This window comes from Gadus macrocephalus, chromosome 23 (genome assembly GCF_031168955.1).
Source record: "Gadus macrocephalus chromosome 23, ASM3116895v1".
Lineage (NCBI taxonomy): Eukaryota > Metazoa > Chordata > Actinopteri > Gadiformes > Gadidae > Gadus > Gadus macrocephalus.
This window is the reverse complement of record NC_082404.1, coordinates 19730537-19757002: the sequence shown is the minus strand read 5'-3', so window position 1 is coordinate 19757002 and position 26466 is coordinate 19730537. Positions and strand designations below refer to the sequence as shown.

Below are 26466 nucleotides of genomic sequence, written 5' to 3'. Positions count from 1 at the left end.
GGCGCGGTCATCTGATTGGCTCTCTCTTCGGAGCGTTCTCCTCTTTTCGCGTCGCCATGGAAAGGGTTCTGAGGCCCGCTTGTCTGCTGCTGCCTGGGCTCCGCGAGCAAGGGATTTCTCCGCTGGAAAAAACCCAGGAGTAGGAGGGGTGAAAGAGGACTCACAGGGGAGGATAGGGGACAGTGGGCGGGGAATAGCGGGAGCAGAAAGAATCAGAGAGCGAGAGAGAGCGAAGGGAGGAAGGCGAGAGGGAAAGGAGAAAGGCATCCTCGTCCTCACTGATGCTGAGTCACATAACGGGATCCCAGAGCTGTACCCCGAGAGTCTTTGGGAATAATGGAGGAGTTGGAGCACACCTGCCCCCATCCTCGGACGGTAGGGCATTTTGTGCGTGTGCGTGTGTGTGCTAGTGCATGTTTGTGTGCATGCCCATCATATAATGTGTGTATGTGTGGGAAGAGAGCAGAGGAAGAAATGGAGACAAAGAGAATGGAGGATTCTCTGCTGTTACCGTGTCCCTTTAAGGGTCTCACAACGCTGAGTGGACACTGTGTGTGGGCTGGGCTGTTCTGCCAGTGTGTGTGTGTGTGTGTGTGTGTGTGTGTGTGTGTGTGTGTGTGTGTCAGGGGGTATAGTGAACGCTAGCACTACAACAGAAGGGGTCCTGGTGGTTTTACATCCCTGATCAGGGAAAAGCCCTTGAGGCAAACATTCGATAGCACAGCATCATCCATGTTGTTCATCATTCACATTTCTTTGCAATGTCGCTCATACCATCTATTATTTGCCCCCTTTGCCTCTCTGTTCCCCTCTTAGCCATACCCTCTGTCTCTCTCTTCTATCCTTTCTGATCTGTCTGCCTCCCTCTGCCTGGGAGCCGCCATTGCCATCTCTGCATCTTTTGTGGCTCCAGATCTGCTAGCCTGGGTGCTACCGCTACTGGGCTAATCCCTCTTAGGCTGGATGCTGATCTACGGGCCAGATCCGACTCTTCTTTTTTTTCCAGCATGCTCGCTGTGGTCACCCTGATAGGCTGCTGCCTGCTCCATGTAAGCCCGACTAAGCAGCACTGCCGCTGCTGTGCCATCTGCTCTTTGTTGACGGTCCCTCAGCAACCCCCCCCCCCCCCCCCCCCGCCAACCCAACCCCTACTCACCCTCTACCCTTCTAACTTTTCACCTTGCCCCATGGAATCATGGGTAATGAATGATGCCACCCCGATGCAATGTCCCTGCCCCATCTCGCTCCGACGGGTTCGGCCACAGGGTGATTGAAGTATCTTCTCTTTAATGAAAAGGTTTGATGGATGGAGGCTGAATTGGACCATAAAACATTTAAATGTTTCATTTGACTGAAGGTAGAGAGAAGCAACGGTAAAATGATGCAGTCACAATCACCATCTGTTTAATTATTAGATGGACCTGGTAGAATGGACCATGGTGTGCCAACCTTTGTCAAATGCGCCTGGTGAAATGTCATCAAACATTAAAGCTTAACATGGCTCTATTTCTCTGACCGAGTGACTGGTTTGTGTTGGCCTTACCCACTAGTTAAAGGCAGCTCCTGTTCTCTCACAGCGGTCATTGTAAGGTTGGATCAACATGTTTGATGCGCCCCAAATAAGCAAATGAATGAGCGTATACAAACACTTTGTTACACCTTTATCTTAGCTTCTCAATTTGCAACTGCCATTTCCTGTCTGCCTATTTTTACTCACTTTGTTTATGTTTCTAATTGTCTGTCCATCAGTCTCACGGTTAGGGTTACCGTCGGTCTGTGGGTTGAGGTCCCTTTCCCCGGTGTGGGGGTCCCCAAATAGAGAGACATCCTCCCACCGAATGCATGTGGCCGAAATCAACTCAGCGTTGTGTTTAGGTTGTTAACCACATGGTGGAAGCCGTTCCCGGTTGGTTTGTTTAATGTCAAAAGCAGTTCTGCCCCTCCACTGTTTCTTGCACACACAGACACACGCACAAAATACTCCCACAACTACACACATACACACGTGTACACGTGGATCAATAACCTAGAGTGCAGCCTCATCTGTCTCACGATCGATAGTCTGGATACGGATTGGCCTCGGCTGGGCTCAATAAGGCAAATGGATGTTACTGTAACCAGACCCGAGAAGCATGAGAAGAGGTGCATGCTGGGTACTTGACAAACAACCAAACATATAATACTGTGGCTGATGTTATATCACTGCTCTTACCCTTGGACGTCCACTGCCACTCACTCTGTTTCCGCACTCGCTAGAAACATTTATTTATCCATTATATATATACTGTATATACACATACACACACACATCTTTAGAATTTCACACTTGGCTCCTGTCTTCATGCTGCAAAGGTGGTCTGATCATGTATATTTAACGAACACTGATTTCTTCCAAGGCTTCATTTTCAATGCCAGTTTATATTTTGATGAAGATATGAAAATAAACAGTGTATTATATTTACGGGACTAAAATGAACATCCTTCCTCTGTGGTCGTCTCCTGTGCCTCCCTCCCTCCCTCCTCAGACTCTGACAGAGCCCGCCATATTTGCCAAGGAGACCAGCTGTGACTGCAGAGCCCCCCATGAGCGCCTCACCATCAAGCAGGCCTGCAGAGGAACCCCTGGTAGGACCGCTGCTCTCTGCCTCCACCGCCTCCTCATCCTCCTGACCTTCACGGGCCTTTACCAGACGCTTTCATCCAAAGCCACGTACAATGCCTACATTTGTCAGAAGAAGGAGAAACAACAATATATCGCTGTTCGTACAGTAAGGAGGTTCATAGAACCAAGTGCCAAGCACTAAGTGCCAAGCACTAACCCTAACAATCACTAGGTTAACCCATCCCCCGTATACAACAAAGATAGCTAGGATAGGATGCTACACAGTCTTCACTGCTCCCATCCCTCTTCCTCATCCCTTGGGTTATTCAGAATACAAGGCTTAAACCGTCTCTGATTCCCACCAACACCACGGACCAATTTGCAGGTTGAGCACTCGGCGTAAATAAATGGGTCAATATAATATAAAAGGTATAGCTAGGGGTAATTATGGGTCGGCTTACCTCAGGAGGTAGATCAGTTGCCTTGTAACTGAAAGGTTGCTAGTTCGTTCCCCAGCTCCCAGCTGAGTGTTGATGTGTCCCTGAGCGAGACACTTAACCCTAACTGCTCCTGACCAGCTGGCGGTCGCCTGGCAGGGTTGACTCTGCCGTCGGTGTGTCAATGTGTGTATTAACCGATGTAAGTCGCTTTGGATAGAAGCGTCTGCTAAATGCCCTGATTGTAATTGGGTAAAACCTGGGCTGTCTCATCCACTCTCCATTCAATGAACCCTTGATCATCATAGTCAATTAAACCACCTCATCCACTCTCCATTCAATGAACCCTTGATCATCAGTCAATTAAACCACCTCATCCACTCTCCATTCAATGAACCCTTGATCATCATAGTCAATTAAACCACCTCATCCACTCTCCATTCAATGAACCCTTGATCATCATAGTCAATTAAACCACCTCATCCACTCTCTATTCAATGAACCCTTGATCATCATAGTCAATTACACCACCTCATCCACTCTCCATTCAATGAACCCTTGATCATCATAGTCAATTAAACCACCTCATCCACTCTTGAATTAATTTAGCCATGATCATCAGTATCCTGTTCAATTCTGCTCATTTCTTGCTGTTGCACATTGCTAGGTTATAGTTAATATTAGTTATTATATTACGGTGGTAGCCTCTGTGATTATTAGTGTGTGCGCGCGCGCGTGCGTGTGCGTGTGCGTGTGTGTGTGTGTGTGTGTGTTCACAGTGGACAGGCCGGTCAGGGTGTACGCCGATGGCATCTTCGATCTGTTCCACTCGGGTCATGCCCGCGCTCTCATGCAGGCCAAGAACCTCTTCCCCAACACGTACCTGATCGTAGGGGGTGAGGGAATGACACGCACACACACACCTACACTTATTCACATCATTTGACATCACATCATGTAGATATGCATTGATGTTAACAATCCCATGTACGATTACAACACATTTCTACGCTTTATCAATGTTGATTTTTATAGTTAATGAAATGTTTAAGGATAACTGTAAAGTGTTCCTGTGACTCTAACGGTACGACCTGGCGCTGACAGTGTGCAGCGACGAGCTCACGCACAAGTACAAGGGCTTCACGGTGATGGACGAGTCGGAGCGCTACGAGGCGCTACGCCACTGCCGCTACGTCGACGAGGTGGTGAGAGACGCGCCCTGGACCCTCAGCCACGACTTCCTCCACAAACACAAGGTGTGTGTCTGTGTGTCTGTGTGTCTGTGTGTCTGTCTGTCTGTCTGTCTGTGTGTTTTCATCTTTTAATTATTATTAGTGTCCTTTACCTCTGCTGTGAAATCCAGCGTCTGAGGTCATTGTGGTATGAACTATGTTATCAAAGACCATGCACAGCGTTGCTTGTAATGAAGGAAGCGCAGACCCAAAGGCACAATGATGACAGAAGTCTTCACAAAATGAATAAAACCTCATCTGAAACTCACAGCAACACGAACCAAAGTACTCACAGTTGTAGAAAGCCAGGAACACAAATACCTACCTCCAATACTCACTGGTCACATGGTAATCAAAAGGCTTAAATAGGCCAAGGCAAAGGTGAGACCAATCACCGATCAATAGTTTATCAGCGTTCAGGCAGGGTTCTGGAGGCCGGCCCTGACCAGTCTGCCAACACTGTCCCATGCTGACGGATGAGTCACTAATGTCCCCCAATGCTTTCTCAGATTGATTTCGTGGCCCACGACGACATCCCGTACTCCTCAGCCGGCAGCGAGGACGTCTATAAACATATCAAGGAGGCGGGTCAGTGTTTGTGGGCGTGGCTATGGTGCGAGCTCATTGGTGGATAAACATATCAAGGAGGCGGGTCAGTGATTGTGGGCGTGGCTATGGTGCGAGCTCATTGGTGGATAAACATATCAAGGAGGCGGGTCAGTGATTGTGGGCGTGGCTATGGTGCGAGCTCATTGGTGGACCGATGATGACCAATAGGATTTGTTTACCCTGTAACGCTATGACACATTGCCAGTGGCATCAAGGAAATCAGAACTTCCATTATTTGAGTGTACAGTAGAAAGATTAATTATTAATTATTGTTATTTGGCGATAACTCTTAATAGTTTTCAGCAGAAGTTTGCTGAACTGTTTTTGGGATATACATTCATACATACATGTGTTTTAAAAATGAATGTAAATGAAAGATTTACATATATGATATAATATGTTTAAGAAGGACATTTGTTCCCAATTAATAAGTATATCTATAAGTCTATATATAAGTATATGAATATATATTTCTTTATATTGAATAAATGATTGAATGAAGTACATCAATAGGATTATATGATTGTTTCCGTTTAATCCTGGCTGTGGGTCCATCAGGCATGTTCGTGCCCACCCAACGCACCGAGGGCATCTCGACCTCTGACCTCATCACCCGCATCGTGCGGGACTACGACGTCTACGCCCGACGCAACCTCCAGCGTGGCTACACCGCCAAAGAGCTCAACGTCAGCTACATCAACGTAAGACTGCTGGGGTTAGGGTTAGGGTTAGCTAACCCTAACCCTAACCCTTACGCCCCGTGCCCACTGCCTCCGTCAGTTGACCGTTGCCCATTGACTTTGAATGGGGACGGACGCGCAATGCATTGTGGATCCGTCCGTTCAGTTGGAGCGTTCGCCACCGTCAGAAAGTTGAAAAATTTTCAACTTTTTCGGCAGCGACGGTTCCGTCATCCAATCAGATCGCGTATGCTTGGGCTTGGCTGACGTATGCCTCTGCAAAGACTACTCCCCCATCCGTCAGCCACGCCTTCCCACGTCCGTTGACTGACGGTGCAGTGGGCACGAGGCGTTACCCTACATGCCCACTGCACCGTCAGTCAACGGACGTGGGAAGGCGTTGCTGACTGATGGGGGAGTAGTCTTTGCAGAGGCATCCGTCAGCCAATCAAATCGCTTCGCCGGGTTCTTCCCGCTTCTTCCTGCTTGTTGCGAGGCAAGATTACCCGATTTCCCGCTTTCCAGTATCGTCAGAGCCCGAGTCGCGTCACAGTGCTTAAATTTGCATACGTGATCTGATTGGATGACGGATCCGTCGCTGCCGAAAAAGTTGAACATTTTTCAACTTTTTGACGGAGCCGAAGGCTCCAACGGAACGGACGGATCCACAATGCATTGCACGTCCGTCCCCATTCAAAGTCAATGGGGATCAGTCAACGGACGGAGGTAGTGGGCACGAGGCGTTACCCTAACCCTAAGAATGCAGGGGTTACCCATGGACAAGGAAAACTAGGGTTCAAAGTTCAGTGTTTAATTCCGTGCTTTTATTCAGTGATTCAGATGCAGTCTTTGAGTTGAAAAGTGAGAATAATTTGACAGTAAAAAAGTCCCACTTTTCATTAGAGCAGAGATGACATGAACAATCCGATATGGTTGGGAAAGCAGCACATAAACATGAAAATATGAAGAAATAATTTAAACACATACTCAGCTGAAGCGGAACAGAAACCTGGAGATGATGTAATGAAGACAGTGCCGTTCCTTTGTCCCCGCCGACCCCAGGAGAAGAAGTACCGGCTGCAGAATCAGGTGGACCGCATGAAGGAGAAGGTGCGCACCGTGGAGGAGAAGAGCAAGCACTTCGTGTACCGCGTGGAGGAGAAGAGCCACGACCTCATCCAGAAGTGGGAGGAGAAGTCTCGCGAATTCATCGGTAACTTCCTAGAGCTCTTCGGGCCCGACGGGACATGGGTAAATTCATCCCTTCACCACGCAGCCTCTTTCTCCTTAAGGGTGAACAGACCTTGCCTGTGTGCCACACAGGCATGACGTAACCGTATTGACCAAGGTTGCAGTAACCAATGTCACCAGAGAGGGCGCTGTCCCCGCGTTGTCGTTTGATGTACCTAGCTTACTCTCTCAGTATCAGAGCTGAGAACAGGTGATTTGATTGGCAGCTCCTCCCCGGGTTGGAGTCCCTGTACCCTAACTATTCAGCCGTTGTTAGACAGGTGATTCACCAGGAGGGGCCGGTAGCACCAGGGGGGTCACATGCACTCTTCTCTCGTCCAGAAACAGGTGTTCCAGGAGCGGAGTGGTCGCATGATCTCCTACGCCCTGTCGCCGCGCGGCTCGCCCTGCAGCAGCCCCCCGCGGGAACACTCGCCCCTGCGCTCCCCGTCGCCGCCGTCCCCCTCGGCCCGCTGGCACAGCGCCCGCCCCTCCCCGCCGCCCTCCCCAAAGGGGGCGTCGGCCTCCATCAGTAGCATGAGCGAAGGGGACGAGGATGAGAAGTAGGCACCGCCCCCTGACCCCCCCCCCCACCCCACCCCACAAACACATTGACACGCGTAACACACGCCCACTCACCATACACTGCCCCCCCTCCCCCCACACCCAAAGACTTCTCTTTTACACACACACACACACACACACTTAAATCCTCACTCACACACACACACACACACACACACACACTGGAAACAATGTCTTGTTGCTGAGGCCTGTTGGCCAGCAGGCATTGTGGGAAATGCACTTCTGTCCTGCAGGTGGAGAGGGACAATCTCAAAGAAGCCATCTCAGCCTCTGTTGCCGGGGGCGACGGAGCGGACCAATAGCCAAGGGAGAGGAGGAGGAGGGAGGGGGGGGGGCAGGGGGAGGAGTTAGAATCGATCAAACCAGTTTATTAGCTTAGGCATCCAGGAGTTATATGCGGTCTAGAATGTCTCGACTCCGGCTGTGGGCTGCTTTGGATGGGAGGGGTTGGTGTCACCTGCCTGAAGCAGCCTGCTCATCACAGAAAAAACACTCATCTCTTTTCTGTCCCTCGTACGTTTGGGTCAGCTGTTGTTCAACCTTCAATTGAATATGGAGGCGTTTTGTTTTGGTTACCTGCCACTGACTGTGATAGAGACATGGTGGTGGTGAGTACACACAAACCATCATTATGGATGTGATACACGTTGTGCAGCAAGCAATACTCACGCACATGTCGTGCTCTGTTCTCGAGAATGTCACATTGTTTGTGTATGTTACGCCTCGTCATAAAACACTGCCCCCTACAGCAGCCGAGGGGTCCCTGCACCCCCTCCACTCACCTCCATTCATTTGGAATGGCTCAGCATTGAAAACAATGTTAACAGGTACACAACCAAGGGTTCCTGATCTCCAGTTGGACAGTAGCGGTACATTGTATGGATTTAACCACTTTTCCAGCCCCCCCATCCCCCTAAGTTTTGATAGAATGCTAAATTTCAAATATCTCTCCAATAGGAGGAAAGTGTAAATATTATTATTAGTGCCTAAACCCGCACGGCTCTAGTGTGAAACAATAAAAAGCTTATAAATGTTCAAACTGTTAATAATCGTGAGCTTGTGTGTAGTAACAGGGTGTAGGAGGGATCTGATCACAGGCCTGCAGGAGCCTCACGGAACAAAAGAACGAAAGAAGACGTGACCTCATTTAGTATTCAGACGCCAGAGCCCCGCCCATAGCGCTCATACGCTCACGTTCAAATCAAAAAAAGGAAATAAACTGATTGAATATCGGTTGGTCACATAAGGTATCAATGGCCTTGGGCCAAACTTCCATAAATTGCCAGTATTTTTCAATGATTTAATCAGAAGCCTGTTCCTGTTTTAAACGTGTCCCTCACCTGCTTATCCAGTTTCTCCCAAAACATTCCCAACAAGAGAAGGCAACACAGACATTGCTCTGATTCTAAAACGGTACAACGGACTACACTTGAAGTACATTAGATGAGCTTTACGTTAGATAACTCAAAAACTAAACGTCACACATCACTGTACTTCCTACTTTGTATTCTTTCTTTTTTTTAAGCATTATTTAAATGTAATTTAAGCATTTCCTCCTGGTCTGTCCATAGTGGCCCATGGTCGATCACCCATCGCTCCTCTTCGCTCGCTGCCCCTACTGGACAAACCCTGTACTGGCCTGTTTGCTTGTCTGTGCCCCCGCTGTACTGTATGTGCTCCAATACAGTGGACATATATTTCCTTTTTTGGAATGTGTGTGTTTCGTTTTTCTCTTTTTTAGATATACAATTTCAGGCGGCTATATGTGAATACAATAAAAAAAATGAATACCCGAATGTAAACAAATGTTTTTGGGGGCATTGTTATTCCCATGATAAGACCAACGAAGGGAAGTGAAACCCAGAGGTGTAAAACACACTTTATTGCCATTCCTTTTGATATAGGTTTTGACACTATAGGTAAGGCATGGTCATGCTGAATCTGGTATAAACATGTATGAATATATACGTTTACGAGCTATTGTTCTTTCTTATGTCATAACTGTCATTACTGCATGGCTTCCAAAGCACACCAAGTATTTCCAACACCATTGTATTCTTGTCGTAGTCACTTGGAACACGTTTTATTTCTAATCAACACAGAGTGCACTGCATACTGTTGGGATGAGGTTAGGGAACGTCATATATATATATATTATATATATTCTCCTCCTATTCCAGGTATGAAACGATTGGGAAGCTGGGTTCAGTTACGAGAGGAACAGAAAACGCCCGTCCTTGCGTGCGCCGTCCCTGTGGCTGTGGACGGGCGGGGGAGTGGGTACGTCTCAAACGTACGGGGTTCATGTGGTCGGAGAGGGGAACAACCAGAGAGTGGGGAACAGCAGGGCTCAGTCCAACAGGTTATGGAGATCCTTTGGTATGACCCGGTCTAACCCTAACCCTAGCCCCGGGCCGAGGGGGAGACATTGGCAGGCCGGACGCCTCCGGCACAAAGGGAGGGAGAGATGGGCTTTCAAAAGCGTCTTTCATCAATCGGATTTGGTGCCGATTTAATTAATGGCATAGATTATGCAATTCTTCCTTGCCCTTTTCTGCCAACAATTAAATCTTAGCAACAACACAATGGATTCAATACAGAAGAAAAAATAAACCTTCTTCGGATCCCGAAGACAATGAAACGGTTCTTCATGACAAAAATAAAACCTATAAAAGGGTTCCATGTCTGAGACGTGGAGTCTACGTTCCTTCCTCTGTTCCACTGAGAGAGAACGGAATCAGTACTCAACAAATCAACACAAGCTTTGTTCAACTCCTGCACCGACCGCTGGTAACACAAAGGATCCGGACAAGGGGTCCTGACAGGAAGAGACGGGTTACAGCCAGCACCACTGTAGGCCTGGTCTGTCTGTCTGTCTGTCTGTCTGTCCGTAGGGGGAGGGGGGAGCCATTATCCACATCTAAGAGGGAATAGCACTGCCAATAAAAGTCTGGGATAATTTGTTGTCTCTCTAGGGAGAGTAATGATACCTACATAGTACCAGTACCTAGTACCAGTACCAGTACCTAGTACCAGTACCTAGTACCCAGTACCAGTACCAGTACCTAGTACCCAGTACCAGTACCTAGTACCAGTATCAGTACCTAGTACCAGTACCTAGTACCTAGTACCAGTACCAGTACCTAGTACCCAGTACCTAGTACCAGTATCAGTACCAGTACCTAGTACCAGTATCAGTACCTAGTACCAGTACCAGTACCCAGTACCAGTACCTAGTACCAGTACCTAGTACCCAGTACCAGTACCCAGTACCAGTACCCAGTACCTAGTACCAGTACCTAGTACTGCCGAGGCAGTATGTGGGGGTGACTGGGGTCCTCTTGAGGGCAGGTCCAGGGCTTTGACAAGCGTCCAATCAGGAGCTTCCCTGAAGCCGAGCAAAAAATAAATGCTGATCAGCTGATTTGGGTTTTGCTCTCTAAAGACACAAAAGTTCTAACTCGCCTTAATTTCAAAATAATACAAAATTCGAGCTGTTGAGGCTAATAAAAAACTAAACAATTACGGCATATATATATATATATATATATATATATACATATATACATATATACACACACACATATATATACAATTTCTGGCAGAAAGGCTTCGTTCATATTAAATACATTGGGTCATTAAATAGCGTGTCAGGTTTTTCCTATTTTGTTCTGATAAACGTTTCCTTCTTCCTCACGGGAACGTCCAATCAGCTGCTGCTCCTCCTTCCTCACGGGAACGTCCAATCAGCTGCTGCTCCTCCATCCTCATGGGAACGTCCAATCAGCTGCTGCTCCTGTCGTCAGAGCAGCAGCGGCACTTCCTGCTCTCCAGGTTCGACCTGCAGTTCAGCAGCACCGTCCCGACACGGACACTGACTGACCAAGACACCATCACACCGCCGCCGCTCGTGTGTCCAGTCAGACGCAGCTCCCGAGGGAACAGGAAATGAAAACCGTAGTCGTCCCACCCACAAATCCCTTGTCTGTCTGTCTGTCTGTCAGTCTGTCAGTCTGTCTGTCTGTCTGTCTGTCTGTCTGTCGGTCTGTCTGTGAGAGGAGTGTACGGTGAAAAGCAAGAGACAAAGCTTAGCCCGGCTGATACCAGAGCTGATAACGCTGAATGGCCGGGGAGAGCAGAGACTGAGGGGGAAGGGGACTGAACAAAGACCTCAGTCCACCACACTCTGGAGAAATAGAGGAAATAGAATAGAGATTGCTAGAATGAGCTCATGACCACTGATTCGCTAAGCACACCGGACCTTTTCTTATGCCGGATGGAGGGTTCATTTAGGTCCTCATTTTGTTTATTACTCCTTTTTAGAATTATTGAGAATAGTAGGGCTCTATCCACCTAGCGGCCATCTTTATTCTTGGTGTATAACCAACATGGACACTAGGTCCCACCACACACGCACTAGGTCCCACCACACACGCACTAGGGCCCACCACACACGCGCTGGGGGGTCTCCATCGTACCTCGTCACCACGACGACCGGGGCGTGGACCGCTGGAATGTTCATCTGGAGCCGAGGCTGAACCGAAGCATCTACGACACGACACAGAGAGGCTGGTTGGCATGGGGGGAGGGAGGTGTGTTGGGGGGGGGGGGGGGGGGGGGGGGGGAAGTCATCTCTTGGCCTTGTACTTGGACACGCTGGTGTCCCGGGGCTCCGTGCTGGGGTTGCTCCAGTCGTCCGCCTCGGGGCCGACCTTGTAGTGGCGCCAGGCCGACTTGTTGAACACAGGCAGCCGCTCAAACGACTCACTGGACAGGGCCTGGAGACACACGGACACACACGGACACACACAAAAGTCCAACCTCTCTCAGAAGTGTCTCCCTCGGTGACTGGAGAGTGCCGATTGGCTGGAGATACGGCGATGCGTCCAATGAGCAGCAGTACCTTCAGGTAGATGACGGCGTCGGTGCCCACCCCCTCCATGGAATACAGCTTCAGATCCCCCTGGAAGTAGCGCGCGTAGAGCCGCGAGATGGGCAGGCCATAGCCGAACCCGGCCTGGAAGAGGAAGGGCCTTCCTTTATTCTACATCTTAATAATATAGTTTGATATGAGGAATGATATAGGTTTGCATGCATGTGGGTGTGTGTGTGTGTGTGCGTGTGTTGAAGTACTATAGTGTGCCTGTGTGCTACTGACTCTGACATGCGTGTTTGTGCATGTGTGTGCCTGTGTTTGCAAGTGTGTGTGTGTGTGTGTGCCTGTGTCTGTGTGCCTGTGTGTGTGTGTGCCTGTGTCTGTGTGTGCCTGTGTCTGTGTGTGTGTGTGTGTGTGTGTGTGTCTGTGTGTGTGTGCCTGTGTGCCTGTGTGCCTGTGTGTGTGTGTGTGTGTGTACCAGGGGGACAGCTCCTGGTTCAAAGCTGGGCGCGGGGGCCGTGGAGTACATGTAGTTAAACAGACGGTCGATCTTCCGTAGGGGAACTCCGCCTCCTCGATCACTGATCTGAGCAGTCAGTAAACAACATGCCACTGAATCCCCATACCAGTGCTTTACAAAACGTCTTCTCACAAGGACCTAAGTTCTCCACTTCACTCGTTCACACACAACCCTCTGAGGCACCACTGGTTTTGACAGCTTGTATCGGTTGTGGATGGTTTTGTGAAGCCAGGACAGAGACACGATGGTTTGACCACTCAGACAATTATTGTCCCTTAAGGAGGTGGTCAAGATGAGATAATAGACAAGGCTAAAATGACCCAACAAACTGAAAACAGAAAGAAGAAACGGTCCTAATCATCATGATTTGTGTGAATGTGTACAAAGGTTAATCCTTGAGATCCAAAGCGCACCAGGATGGAGAGGTCCTCTTTTCCCAGAGTCACTTTGGCCTTCACCGGCGGCAGGCCGCCCTCGCTGTCTTCGTGAAGCTCTACCGTGGCTCGCATGGAGTTCTGCGCACAAGAAGACACAGGCCTGGAACTACAGTTCATGACATGGCTCAGGGAGGGGCTTCCTCCAAGCGGACGAACCGAAACGTGAGTTAAGGAGACCACAACAAACTAGAGGATGAACTGCAGCGGTAGGTTTACCTTGAAGAGCTCAAACAGCATGTGGAAGAGGTGGGAAGGCACGTACACAGCCTGGATAGGCTTTGGAGCATGAGCTAAAAAACAAAACAAACCACAGTAAAGACAAGTCAAACAAGGAGAAGCAGGCAGAGCCATTGGCTAGCTGGAAAAAATTTTTGCACACAAACGTGGACCTCACACACGTCTCCTTTGAAGTTAATGACGTGTGCACTTTGAACAGGACTGGACTCAATCCAGCTGTAATATAAAAGGTTTAAAACGGTCCGTTTGGCTACTGCAGTTTTACCACAAGTGCTTTATAGGAGCAACTGACAACCAGTTGAATCTATCTCACTTCTACAATACCCTGGATACTATAAAAACACTGTTTTCGTATCAATAGTCGAACATTCCGTACCAACGTTTCCATCCTCATTGAACTGCTGAAAGACGCATGCTTTCTCTCATCTCTCTTGCGCAGACAACTTTCATGCGTAGGCCAAAGATGTCGGGAAGTTTCTAAAATGTACGATTGAAACGCTTTTGAAAGTTGCCGTTTTTGGTCGATGAAATCCCGATTTGAGTGCGGAATGGAAAAGTAAGAGCATTGTTGTGGACAAGGCCCCCAGAAAGACAGATGATGTAGTAGCAGCAAACATCTCTTACTGTGAAACTCTTCAACCTTGAGGTCAGGGGAAGCCATGTAGTACTTCTCACAGAGCATCTTGGCTGTCTCGTAGGCATCTGGAGACACACGACAGATTAGCCTCATTCAACTGTGGAGACACTTCCTCTCCTAGGAGAGTTCCCAAGAACCTTTGTATGGTTATGGGCAGACAATTTCAACACGTAGACATTCCTTCAGGAAATGTTGATAAGGTAAACCATCTGGGCTCAGTTCACTCGTTGTGTTTGACTTCTAGGTCGAGTTGTTGATATTTCCAGATAGCAAAGATTCATAGAAGTCTGCACCTCGAGATAATGCCTTTGGAAGGACTAGAACAAAATGTGAATTCAGTTTGAAAGGTCTGAATGTAAACTGTGGTGGTTTATACTCTGAACCAGGCCAGACTGGTGTCCCTAAACCCTCACGTCGTGCTGGTGGACCTCACCTCGGACCACCTCGGCCACGTTGCAGGCGGGGTCGATGCTGCCGATGTGCTTGGGATGTGCGGGGTTGGTGTCGTTGCCAAACAGCAATGCTAGGAAGGGAACCAATCAAAACAGAGCACGCCGTCAACTGGGGAAAACTCTTCTCGCCCGCACTCTGAGATTGATCTGAGGCCCCAGGCAGAACAACAGCGCTGAAGGAGAACCAAGAAAAGGTGTGTGGGGGGGGGGGGGGGGCTTCCTTCCACCTGAGCCCTGTGCCTCAACGACACGCACAAGGTCACACCGCCACACCTCGGCCCGCCGTGGTGAACGCCGTCGGGCCGCAGAGTGGCTCACTCACTAGACTCACCTGTTCAGAGTTCACCTGGACTCTGTAGAGCCTCCCCCCCCTCTCCTCCCTTACTCTCCTGAACACACCCCTCTTCAGCACTGATGATATGTTTGTACGTCCTGGCACTTAAAAATAGCACTTAGCATGTTATAGCGCCTTAATCTAGCTATCTGTGTTGTGTACGGGGAATGGGATAGCCTAACATTGGTACTGCTTGCCACTTGTTCCATGAACATCCTTACTGTTCAGACAGAAAATGTACTTCATAAGATCATAAGTGGCTTTGGATGAAAGCGCCTGCTAAATGCCCTTAATCTAAGTGTCACCGTGTGTCTCCTGAATGGACCTGGTGGTTCATCCTGACCAACGACTCCTACACTCAGACCCCGCGTGGACGACAGCCTGCCTGTAACACTGAGTGCACTGCTCACTGTGCTGGTTGATGAGCATGCGGAAGGAGATGCGATTGGTGTAGAAGCGGTCCAGGAAGTACTGGATGCTGCTGCTGATGAACGGGTCGAAGCCAAACTTCTCCTTGTACTCAATGACCCCCTGGGCCATGGTCGGGACCACGTCGTTATGGCGATTACGGATCTCGATCAACAAGTCCAGGAAACTGGGATGGGGTCAAAAGTCACATAAATACACACACACATACACGTATGTGTATGTGTGTGTGTGTGTGTGTGTGTGTGCGTGCTTTCTTCCTGCTTCGGCTAGGATGTTGTACGTGGAAATTAAGCAGTAAAATTCCCTTTCCTTAATATAAGATAATATAACCATTATCTAACTGCTCTGAATATTAAATATTCATGACCAGGACCTGAAAAGGTTGCTTCTTATCTAAATCTCTTTATCTGTGTTTATGGCGCCCCCACACAGGTGTCTTTCACGCCAGCCTTACTAGTGTTGTATAAACACAAACTGTTACCGTGGGGACGGGCCGAAGCAGAGGATTCAATAAGGAAAGGGATCTGTGTTGGTATGTTGCTGCTTCACTAACTAGAACACCAGGCCCTACCTGACCTCTACCTGACCTCTACCTGACCTCTACCTGACCTCTACCTACAGGCATCCTGAGCAAGATGCCCACTGGCTCATTGGAGATGATTAAGATGAATGAATGAATCTACAAAGATGTGTCCATTTGGATAAATGGTTACTAAAAGGTAGTAGTAGTTGCCTACAACGGATAAGTGTAGGAGCAAAACAATTAATCCATCCATTTAATCATCCAGGTCTGTACTCACTCATTCAGAACTTGAGGGTCCTCCCCTTTTCTGTTCTCGTAGTCCAGCAGCTCTACAAAGCTCTGCATGTACCTAAAAGGTCAAAGGTTAAGCATAGGTCAAAGGGCGACCGCAGCACGCACACACACACACACACACACACACACACACACACACACACACACACACACACACACACACACACACACACACACACACACACACACACACACACACACACACACACACACACACACACACACACACACACACACACCACTTCTGGACCAGCCGGACCGAGGGCTGGCTGAGCAGCTGATCGGGCAGCAGGTTGACCTCTCTCATGGTGTTGGCCAGGCGCACTGGGAGCTCCTTACGGAGGAACATGTACGACGTCTTTTCACACGCATTCTCCTGGCCTATCAGAGCCAAGACAAACCACAACATAGACCACTCGAAACTGAAGCTCTGCAGGAATAAAAGGAGGAAGGACGATGTTGAAACTTGTGTGTTTCAGTCGTTTCTAAACCTCCTTTTCTTTCGAACATGCGTCACACAACTGGTCCCTTGACTTTAACAGTGATTCACCTTCATGCGTGCGGATCATGTTAGTGAAGAGGTTTCACGTTAGTATTAATTATGGCATTGTATGGTTATACATTTCAGACAGGCAGTTGAACTGGTGAATTAATGATTCATTTACATTATGAATCCATCTTTGGTGAGCCTAAGAGCCATAAACAGTGGTGGAGAATGACCCCTGGCACAGTTAAAGTCATCCATTCTGGAAAACAGAGATTGGCCGAAGCCTTTACAACCAGGAGGTTTCTGTGCTTTATTTTTTTTAGGTGTGTGCTTTATCCTCTGTATCCTACAGATGTCTACACGGAGCCAGAGGTGACCATGAGATACACGCAGTCATCAACAGTATAAAACCCAGTGGAACGGCTCATTGTGGTCCCGTGTCTCATTAGCAATGGGCCTGCGTCTGGAGGAACAATCCGTGCGTAAGGTTTGAAACTATCAACAACAAGCTCTAAACTAAAGCACGGATGGGGATGCTACAGGAAGCCATGGGGAGATGGTGTGTCCGCATCCCAGCTGGGCACAGGATAGCCATGCTGACAGGGTTAGGTCCCCTCATCGCCTAGCAGTGTGTAGCCGGACCTGGTGAGGCACCAGAACACACCACACCGGCCCGGGGAAGGGGAAGGATCACATGATCCAAACACAAGCTCATTACTGGACATTAATGGGTCGTAACAGCGAGCCTGTGAGGACTACAAAGACCAGAGATCTCCCACTGGTATTCACTCAACTGATGCAGAGACAAATATAAACGCTATAAAGTGTAACTAATATCAAATTTTATAAATCAGTAAACCTCTTCTATGTTAAGGAAGGGTCATTATGATATTGCATAACAGAAAATGATGCAACAGGCCATGCTGTATACGGTTTCTGAATGAGGCTGCTTTTGTTCCAGTGAAACTGGCGCACCAGTTCTGACGGAGACGCATAAACACTGGGACGACCTGGACAATGTTGGTCAAACATTTGGATTCAGTGATGGCCAAATCAACCGATGTTCTTCTAGTTACATCTTAAGGGAGCTGTGAGACATAGAGATGATTGCAGATGGATTAGGAAAAGCCTTTGGCGCATTTAAGCCTGGTGCCTAGACACAAGAGCAACAGAGGGGGTCATGTGACGCGTGCCACTCGGATCCCCAGATCAAACTCGTGTACATCTGGATTGGTCTTGAATGACGAGGTTTAACTGGACGTCATTATCTTTTCATTTAGCACAGAGCTACTTCAACTCGTCGGTGGATGTTGGATGAAGATACTAATAAATTCCATTACAATGAGAAGATGTTCCACAATGTGACAATATAATTGTTCGAGGCATGTTTATAAAATAATATGTATGCTTGGTTTGTCTCCTACACATTGTGTAGGCCATGGATCATAGGGTCCGGGCCATCAGTTGTTTATCAAGAAGAAGGGATACAGAAAGATACAAACACAGGATCCATGTCCATTGTTATCAAACTCACCGAAATCCAGGAACTGTTTGATGGACAGCGGGGATGGAGAGAACCGGGAGTAGTACTCTATTTTGGGGTTGTTGTGTTTCAGAAGAGCAAAGAAGAGCCTCATCTTGAAATGTTGATGAGGACGGGGACCCCGTCTGTGAAACAACGCGATCCTAACCTCCCGACCACCTTCTCATCAAAACAACAGTGACAACGACGCGCGTCGGGTCCTGTCTGCGTCCACATCTGAGAGGAGCTCGGGTTGGCCGCGCGACGAAGTCCTGACGGGTCGAGGGGTTAAATTTCGGAATAAAACAACGGGTTAAAGATACACTGGCACAACATTGTTGCATACGCGTTGCACATCACGTAGTCTAAGCTAAAGGCAACCACTCTTTAGGATGGATTGCACTGTTGACAGAGGAACACCATTGGCTTAGAACCCAGAAGTGACAATGTTGTACGATGAATCGATTGGTGGAAGGGCGTGTCACTCCTCCGCTAAACCTACTTTACCCATGAGAGTCCGTACTCTGTTTTTTCGAGTAAGGTCTCGCTGCAGCCTGTAGGACATGGACATCCAACGTCCAAGTGCTGTCACGTGACGACAAGATGGCGGACGCGGTGAGACTCCTTAGCTGTGGCCCAATTCCTCTACGAATAGTCAAATCTCCTAACCTTTATGCCTCCTTTACTTAACCTTTGTGGAGAACGTGATCGGGTCAAGGAGAGATGAAAATGTGCTTCCTTTCGAACATAGAAAAGACAGCGCTGTGTAAAAATGAATTCGACTCCACTTTTCCTAACGGACGTCATTGCGCGACGGGGAGTATTGATGACCTCTAGCGTCTCTACGGTGGAACTACAGTTTTCCGAAGTTTGTCTACACAACAAGCGCTCTTTTGATCAATGCGTTCTTGTCGTATTGATTTCAATCAGGTTGTCGCCAACAGTGAGAATCCCAATTCACATGTGAAAAAAAACAGGCTGGAGAACGTTACGTTGATTTTGAAATGAACTTCCCCCAGTAGTCTTTCTTAAATGTGAATTCTACATTTTATTTTCTTATGGTGTATATTGTGTGCTTAATAACCAGCAATATATGATTTCATTTCGATTCAAATAATATGTTTCTGGAATTGGTATCCATTATTATAAATTTTATTTTCTGCCCTTCTCTTCAAACCAACCAATAAAAAAAATATAGAAATAAAGAAAAGACAAATATTATGTCTCCTCCATTTCGGACAGTTTGCGCTTCCTCGGGATACGGAAGATATGTGGTAGAGTTCCTCTTGCCATCTCTCTGCCCTCCTCCGTGAAATGAGCAAACCGTCTGCCACACACACACACACACACACACACACACACACACACACACACACACACACACACACACACACACACACACACACACGAATAGTTTTTGTAGGTCATTGTTACGGTTGTGCGTTAATATTGGAATTCACAGCACATCTGCTTCAGAAGAACTATACCCTTCAGTATGGAGATTCTCCAACAAAGTGGAGCACCACCACTTCCTGAGATGTGGCGTGTCATGCTGAGGAAGATAACACTATATCAGTCTGAATTAACTTCGAAAGACTGCAATGAGAGTAGACTGTTTGTACTCGATCATAATTTTGCATTAACTTTAGCCATTTCATTTTCGTATATTTTCCTTTGTGTGTATGTATCTAGTATACTATTTGAAATTTCGTTGAGATAAATAGGTTGCATGTAGTTATAAGTATTATTTAAAGCGTCTGCTATCGTGGATCAATACGTTAGCTTAAGGAGTGGACCCATCAAAAACACATTTCACAAACGCATGTTTTTGCAATCACAATTAGGTTGTTTCATTCATTACTTTTAGTTACTTGCCATCGTTGTCATCTTGGCGAAGTAGTCGAGTAGTCGAGAAGTATGGCAAGCCGAATTGTCATTTATTAACTAAGTTTGACTATCCGGAATTTACATTGTAGATATCAACAACTTCATTCAAGATATCTGTAATGTAGTTGTGACTAGTCGAAACTATGGCAAGCCGAATTGTCATTTATTAACTAAGTTTGACTATCCGGAATTTACATTGTAGATATCAACAACTTCATTCAAGATATCTGTAATGTAGTTGTGACTAGTCGAAACGACAGTTAGAGATATCTGTAATGTAGTTTTGACTAGTCGAAACGACTGTTAGATATGGCAAGCCGAATTGACATTTATTAACTAAGTTTGACTATCCGGAAATTACATTGCAGATATCTGCAATTCAGTTTCGCCTAGTCAAAACTAACATTTCGGATATCCGCAACTACATTCCTCCTATCCGCAATTGTCATTTCAGATATCCACAAAGACATTCCTCCTAGGCGAAATTGCGTCATTTTCGCCATTCATGTCTATGGGGTTTCTCATTGCGGATATCTATAATTCAGTTGCGGATATCCACTTTGTGAATTACGGATATCTGCAACTGAATTGTAGATATCTGTAATTCCAGTTTGAGATATCTACAATTTGATTCTGACTAGTCATAATTCCAGTTGAAGATATCTTTAATTCACCTCAATTCAAGATATCTACATGTCTATGGCAAGCCGAATTGTCATTTATTAACTCAGTTTGACTATCCGGAATTTACATTGCAGATATCTGCAATTCGGTTTCGCCTAGTCAAAACTAACATTTCGGATATCCGCAACTACATTCCTCCTATCCGCAATTGTCATTTCAGATATCCACAAAGACATTCCTCCTAGGCGAAATGACGTCATTTTCGCCATTCATGTCTATGGGGTTTCTCATTGCGGATATCTACAATTCAGTTGCGGATATCCACTTTGTGAATTACGGATATCTGCAACTGAATTGTAGATATCTGTAATTCCAGTTTGAGATATCTACAATTTGATTCTGACTAGTCATAATTCCAGTTCAAGATATCTTTAATTCACCTCAATTCAAGATATCTACATGTCCCTTTTCAGATATCTTAAATTAAGTTTTGACTAGGCGAAATGAAGTTGTAGATATCTCTAACTGGAGTTACGACTAGTCAAAATGACGTTGTAGATATCTCTAACTGGAGTTACGACTAGGCGAAATGACGTTGTAGATATCTAATATCAAGTTATAGATATCTTGAAAGGAATTTTGATTAGAGATATCTACAATTGTAGATATCTTTAACTTTCATTCTGCCTAGGCGAAACTGAATTAAAGATATCTTGAATTCGAGTTTTGACTAGGCGAAATGACGTTTCAGATATCTGTAATGACGTTTCAGATATCTGTAATGACAAATTATAGGACCGTTTACTTTAAGCGGGAGCGGAGCAGCTCCTTGTTCAATCATCATTCACACAATTCACTGATTACATCGCTCCATATTTTCTCGTGATCTTTTCGATCACAGCCAATTTTCTCGTGATCTTTTCGACTGCTCCTTTCTTATTCCATTCGGAAATGAACCCACTTCTTCTTTGATTATGGCGGCAAGGGGAAATTACGTATTTCTGGATATCTAAAACGTAATGCCCAACACTCAAATGACGTTTGAGATATCTTTAACTTTCATTCTGCCTAGGCGAAACTGAATTACAGATATCTGCAATTGTCATTTAAGATGTGTGACGAGTTGAATGTCGTTTTCCGTGAAGTCATTGCAGATATCTGTAATTCAGTTTCGCCTAGTCAAAACTGAATTACAGATATCTCTAACAGTCGTTTCGTATGGCAAGCCGAATTGTCATTTATTAACTAAGTTTGACTATCCGGAAATTACATTGCAGATATCTGCAATTCAGTTTCGCCTAGTCAAAACTAACATTTCGGATATCCGCAACTACATTCCTCCTATCCGCAATTGTCATTTCAGATATCCACAAAGACATTCCTCCTAGGCGAAATTGCGTCATTTTCGCCATTCATGTCTATGGGGTTTCTCATTGCGGATATCTACAATTCAGTTGCGGATATCCACTTTGTGAATTACGGATATCTGCAACTGAATTGTAGATATCTGTAATTCCAGTTTGAGATATCTACAATTTGATTCTGACTAGTCATAATTCCAGTTCAAGATATCTTTAATTCACCTCAATTCAAGATATCTACATGTCCCTTTTCAGATATCTTAAATTAAGTTTTGACTAGGCGAAATGAAGTTGTAGATATCTCTAACTGGAGTTACGACTAGTCAAAATGACGTTGTAGATATCTCTAACTGGAGTTACGACTAGTCAAAATGACGTTGTAGATATCTATTATCAAGTTATAGATATCTTGAAAGGAATTTTGATTAGAGATATCTACAATTGTAGATATCTTTAACTTTCATTCTGCCTAGGCGAAACTGAATTATAGATATCTTGAATTCGAGTTTTGACTAGGCGAAATGACGTTTCAGATATCTGTAATGACGTTTCAGATATCTGTAATGACAAATTATAGGACCGTTTACTTTAAGCGGGAGCGGAGCAGCTCCTTGTTCAATCATCATTCACACAATTCACTGATTACATCGCTCCATATTTTCTCGTGATCTTTTCGATCACAGCCAACGCCATGACTGCTCCTTTCTTATTCCATTCAGAAATGAACCCACTTCTTCTTTGATTATGGCGGCAAGGGGAAATTACGTATTTCTGGATATCTAAAACGTAATGCCCAACACTCAAATGACGTTTGAGATATCTTTAACTTTCATTCTGCCTAGGCGAAACTGAATTACAGATATCTGCAATTGTCATTTAAGATGTGTGACGAGTTGAATGTCGTTTTCCGTGAAGTCATTGCAGATATCTGTAATTCAGTTTCGCCTAGTCAAAACTGAATTACAGATATCTCTAACTATCGTTTCGACTAGTCACAACTACGTAACAGATATCTTGAATGAAGTTGTTGATATCTACAATGTAAATTCCGGATAGTCAAACTTAGTTAATAAATGTCAATTCGGCTTGCCATACAAAACTACATTACAGATATCTCTAACTGTCGTTTCGACTAGTCACAACTACATTACAGATATCTTGAATGAAGTTGTTGATATCTACAATGTAAATTCCGGATAGTCAAACTTAGTTAATAAATGACAATTCGGCTTGCCATAGTTTCGACTAGTCAAAACTACATTACAGATATCTCTAACTGTCGTTTCGACTAGTCACAACTACATTACAGATATCTTGAATGAAGTTGTTGATATCTACAATGTAAATTCCGGATAGTCAAACTTAGTTAATAAATGACAATTCGGCTTGCCATAGTTTCGACTAGTCAAAACTACATTACAGATATCTCTAACTGTCGTTTCGACTAGTCACAACTACATTACAGATATCTTGAATGAAGTTGTTGATATCTACAATGTAAATTCCGGATAGTCAAACTTAGTTAATAAATGACAATTCGGCTTGCCATAGAAATGACAATTGCGGATAGGAGGAATGTAGTTGCGGATATCCGAAATGTTAGTTTTGACTAGGCGAAACTGAATTGCAGATATCTGCAATGTAATTTCCGGATAGTCAAACTTAGTTAATAAATGACAATTCGGCTTGCCATAGAGAAGAGAATGAAGCTGTCCCGAGCCATTAGCCAGTGACGTCAGTAGGGGTGGCAAGTGGAATCACGTGACAGCACTTGTCCATGCCCTACAAGCCGCAGCGAGACATTATAGGTTTTTTCAGCACCAGTTTGAAGACTACGCCACGTCTAAATCTATTTTCATGATTCGATGTCTTATTATTACGTTATAGTACTTTAAGTTAGCTGATATATTGTTTATTTCCTAAAGCGCCGCAGCCGGATGAATCGTTCTTTGTGTATGTAAAATAAAAAAAACATTTTTTGAATCGATTCCATTTTCAATAGTTTTTTAATTACATAAACAATAAACATTCTCCAAAAGCAAAATCATTAGCAAAAATGTAAACGAGCAAGTGGCAGGTGGTTAGGCACCAGACGGTATGTACCGCCACCTAGCGGCGGTTTGGTGCAACGCCGTTCTAACAAAGTGAAGTTGGTCCCTCACACGACCCCAGCTATAGTATCAACAATTACGTCTTTTTTATAATCACGTCATACAGAGTCAAACACATACACACAGATTTGGGATTTATGACGCTGTGGTCAGTTTGGTGTTCTTGTCCATTTCCTGCTTGTCCTCTTCTTCTTCAGATAAAGGCTCGTAGTGTCTACGGTACAGCAGGCGCGTTACCAAGGTGATGATGAACATCTCCAGGATCAACAGCTGCTGGCTCATCACTAGAGAGAGAGAGAGAGAGAGAGAGAGAGAGAGAGAGAGAGAGAGAGAGAGAGAGAGAGAGAGAGAGAGAGAGAGAGAGAGAGAGAGAGAGAGAGAGAGAGAGAGAGAGAGAGAGAGAGAGAGACAGAGACAGAGACAGAGACAGAGACAGAGAGAGAGATAAGGTCAGCATACCTTCTCTTTTCTTAGCTTTACTGTGCGTGCGTGCGTGCGTGCGTGCGTGCGTGCGTGCGTGCGTGCGTGCGTGTGTGTTGGCTCACAGTATCCGCGGGCAGTGGAGGAGTAGGGCGGGGCACAGGCGATGGTTCCATTCATCGCCAGGATGTTGATGATCGCTGACTGCAGTTGACTCAGAACAAGCACCAGCTGAAGTAAACACACACACACACACACACACACACACACACACACACACACACACACACACACACAAACAAACAGGTACAGACAGGTTACCCTCCCATGCCAGACCAAACTTGTGGTAAACACATTCACAATAACATTTCAGCAAATTGCAACACTTGCGATAGAGTATCTCTCTGAACGTCTCTCTCTTTGTAAATGTGTGTTTGGGGGTGCAGGTTGGTATCTCTATGTAGCTCAGGTGTTGGGGCGCATGTTGGTATCTCTGTATTCAGCTCAGGTGTTTGGGGGTGCATGCTGGTATCTCTCTATGTAGCTCAGGTGTTGGGGTGCATGCTGGTATCTCTCTATGTAGCTCAGGTGTTGGGGTGCATGCTGGTATCTCTTTGTAGCTCAGGTGTTGGGGTGCATGCTGGTATCTCTTTGTAGCTCAGGTGTTGGGGTGCATGCTGGTATCTCTCTGTGTAGCTCAGGTGTTGGGGTGCATGCTGGTATCTCTGTGTAGCTCAGGTGTTGGGGTGCATGCTGGTATCTCTTTGTAGCTCAGGTGTTGGGGTGCATGCTGGTATCTCTGTGGAGCTCAGATTTTGGGGTGCATGCTGGTATCTCTGTGTAGCTCAGGTGTTTGGGGGTGCATGCTGGTATCTCTGTGTAGCTCAGGTGTTGGGGTGCATGCTGGTATCTCTGTGTAGCTCAGGTGTTTGGGGGTGCATGCTGGTATCTTTGTGTAGCTCAGGTGTTGGGGTGCATGCTGGTATCTCTGTGGAGCTCAGGTGTTGGGGTGCATGCTGGTATCTCTCTATGTAGCTCAGGTGTTGGGGTGCATGCTGGTATCTCTGTGTAGCTCAGGTGTTGTGGTGCATGCTGGTATCTCTGTGTAGCTCAGGTGTTGTGGTGCATGCTGGTATCTCTGTGGAGCTCAGGTGTTTGGGGGTGCATGCTGTATCTCTCTGTAGCTCAGGTGTTTGGGGGTGCATGCTGTATCTCTGTGGAGCTCAGGTGTTTGGGGGTGTGTTCCGTGGGTCGGTGATGCGGCGGGGGGCGTGTCCGGGCTGACCTGGTACATGGCGTATTTAGGGATGATCTTGATGCTGCGCAGGGCGACCCGGAGGTGCATGAACATGATGGCGACGGGCCACAGGGCGATGATGGTCAGCACTCCCACCAGAGGGTTGATCCATATCGCCGCGCCGGTGATCTCCATCTGAAACCAGAGACGAGTGTGTCACTGAAAACGTCCTTGGACTTGACTTTGTGATAATGTGTGTGCGTCTTATCCTAGCTATGTTTGTTGTATACAGGGAATGGGTAAACCTAGCAACAGTAAGTATTTGGCACTTTTTCTTTTGAACATCCTTAATGTATCGAAAGCTATATGTTTGTCCTTCTGACAAATGTACCTATAAGTCGCTTTGGCTCAAAGCGTCTGCTTAACGCTCTAGATCTTAATGTGTGACTGGCACTGGGAGGAGGTCTTCTGATTGGCTGTGTGTGCGTGTGTGTGCGGGTGTGGTGGTCACGTGTGTGTCCATGTGCAGCAGCTACTCACGTCCGTCAGGTCAAAGTGGTTGTTGGTGTAGAGCACGATGGATAGCACGGTGAAGGCGATCTTCAGCACAGCGAACTGGAAAGAGCCGAGCTTCAGGAGGAAGAGGGACCGCCTGGGAGTGGGGATGGAGGAGGAAGAATTAGTATTCATCAGTATTGTTTTG

General features: G+C 46.3%; 3 protein-coding genes and 1 long non-coding RNA gene across 26 annotated transcripts in view; 2 read left to right on the top strand and 2 right to left on the bottom strand.

Annotated features, from left to right (window-relative positions):
* Positions 1–18: 18 nt before the first annotated feature.
* LOC132452278 (choline-phosphate cytidylyltransferase B-like) lies at positions 19–10768 on the top strand. Its single transcript, XM_060044820.1, has 10 exons — positions 19–375; positions 2526–2625; positions 3819–3935; positions 4144–4295; positions 4781–4859; positions 5439–5581; positions 6623–6811; positions 7133–10424; positions 10530–10541; positions 10619–10768. The coding sequence occupies exons 1-8, from the start codon at positions 337–339 to the stop codon at positions 7355–7357; spliced, it is 1044 nt and encodes a 347-aa protein (XP_059900803.1). The 5' UTR covers positions 19–336; the 3' UTR covers positions 7358–10424; positions 10530–10541; positions 10619–10768.
* Positions 9243–18947, bottom strand: LOC132452277 (pyruvate dehydrogenase (acetyl-transferring) kinase isozyme 3, mitochondrial-like). 22 transcript variants are annotated; one of them, XM_060044817.1, is made up of 15 exons: positions 18136–18947; positions 16354–16495; positions 16098–16169; positions 15279–15463; positions 14516–14605; positions 14070–14147; positions 13425–13498; positions 13185–13286; positions 12730–12837; positions 12279–12392; positions 11854–12153; positions 10662–10763; positions 10552–10621; positions 10461–10499; positions 9243–10414 (listed from the first exon to the last, which is right to left on the bottom strand). In XM_060044817.1, exons 1-11 carry the CDS (start codon positions 18236–18238, stop codon positions 12004–12006), a joined length of 1218 nt encoding a protein of 405 aa, XP_059900800.1. In that variant the 5' UTR covers positions 18239–18947; the 3' UTR covers positions 9243–10414; positions 10461–10499; positions 10552–10621; positions 10662–10763; positions 11854–12003. The 22 variants fall into 22 exon arrangements, with proteins under 22 accessions (XP_059900800.1, XP_059900801.1, XP_059900788.1 ...); XM_060044818.1 differs by having other exon boundaries at positions 10675–10763; XM_060044805.1 differs by having other exon boundaries at positions 9243–10401; positions 10552–10576; positions 10629–12153.
* A 5035-nt stretch (positions 18948–23982) lies between these two features.
* LOC132452283 (organic solute transporter subunit alpha-like) overlaps positions 23983–26466 on the bottom strand; it is a 6712-nt gene continuing 4228 nt past the window's right edge. The window contains 4 exon segments of the mRNA XM_060044827.1: positions 23983–24390; positions 24652–24757; positions 25812–25958; positions 26304–26429. Of these exon segments, the coding sequence (XP_059900810.1) occupies positions 24242–24390; positions 24652–24757; positions 25812–25958; positions 26304–26429 (528 nt within the window). The 3' untranslated portion in view covers positions 23983–24241.
* On the top strand, positions 24837–25831 carry LOC132452284 (uncharacterized). Of its 2 annotated transcripts, XR_009524287.1 has the most exons (5): positions 24837–24956; positions 24996–25114; positions 25189–25266; positions 25339–25603; positions 25716–25831. It is a non-coding gene; the product is annotated as an uncharacterized LOC132452284 (long non-coding RNA). The 2 variants fall into 2 exon arrangements; XR_009524286.1 differs by lacking the exons at positions 24837–24956; positions 24996–25114; positions 25189–25266 and adding an exon at positions 25604–25640 and having other exon boundaries at positions 25313–25527; positions 25716–25781.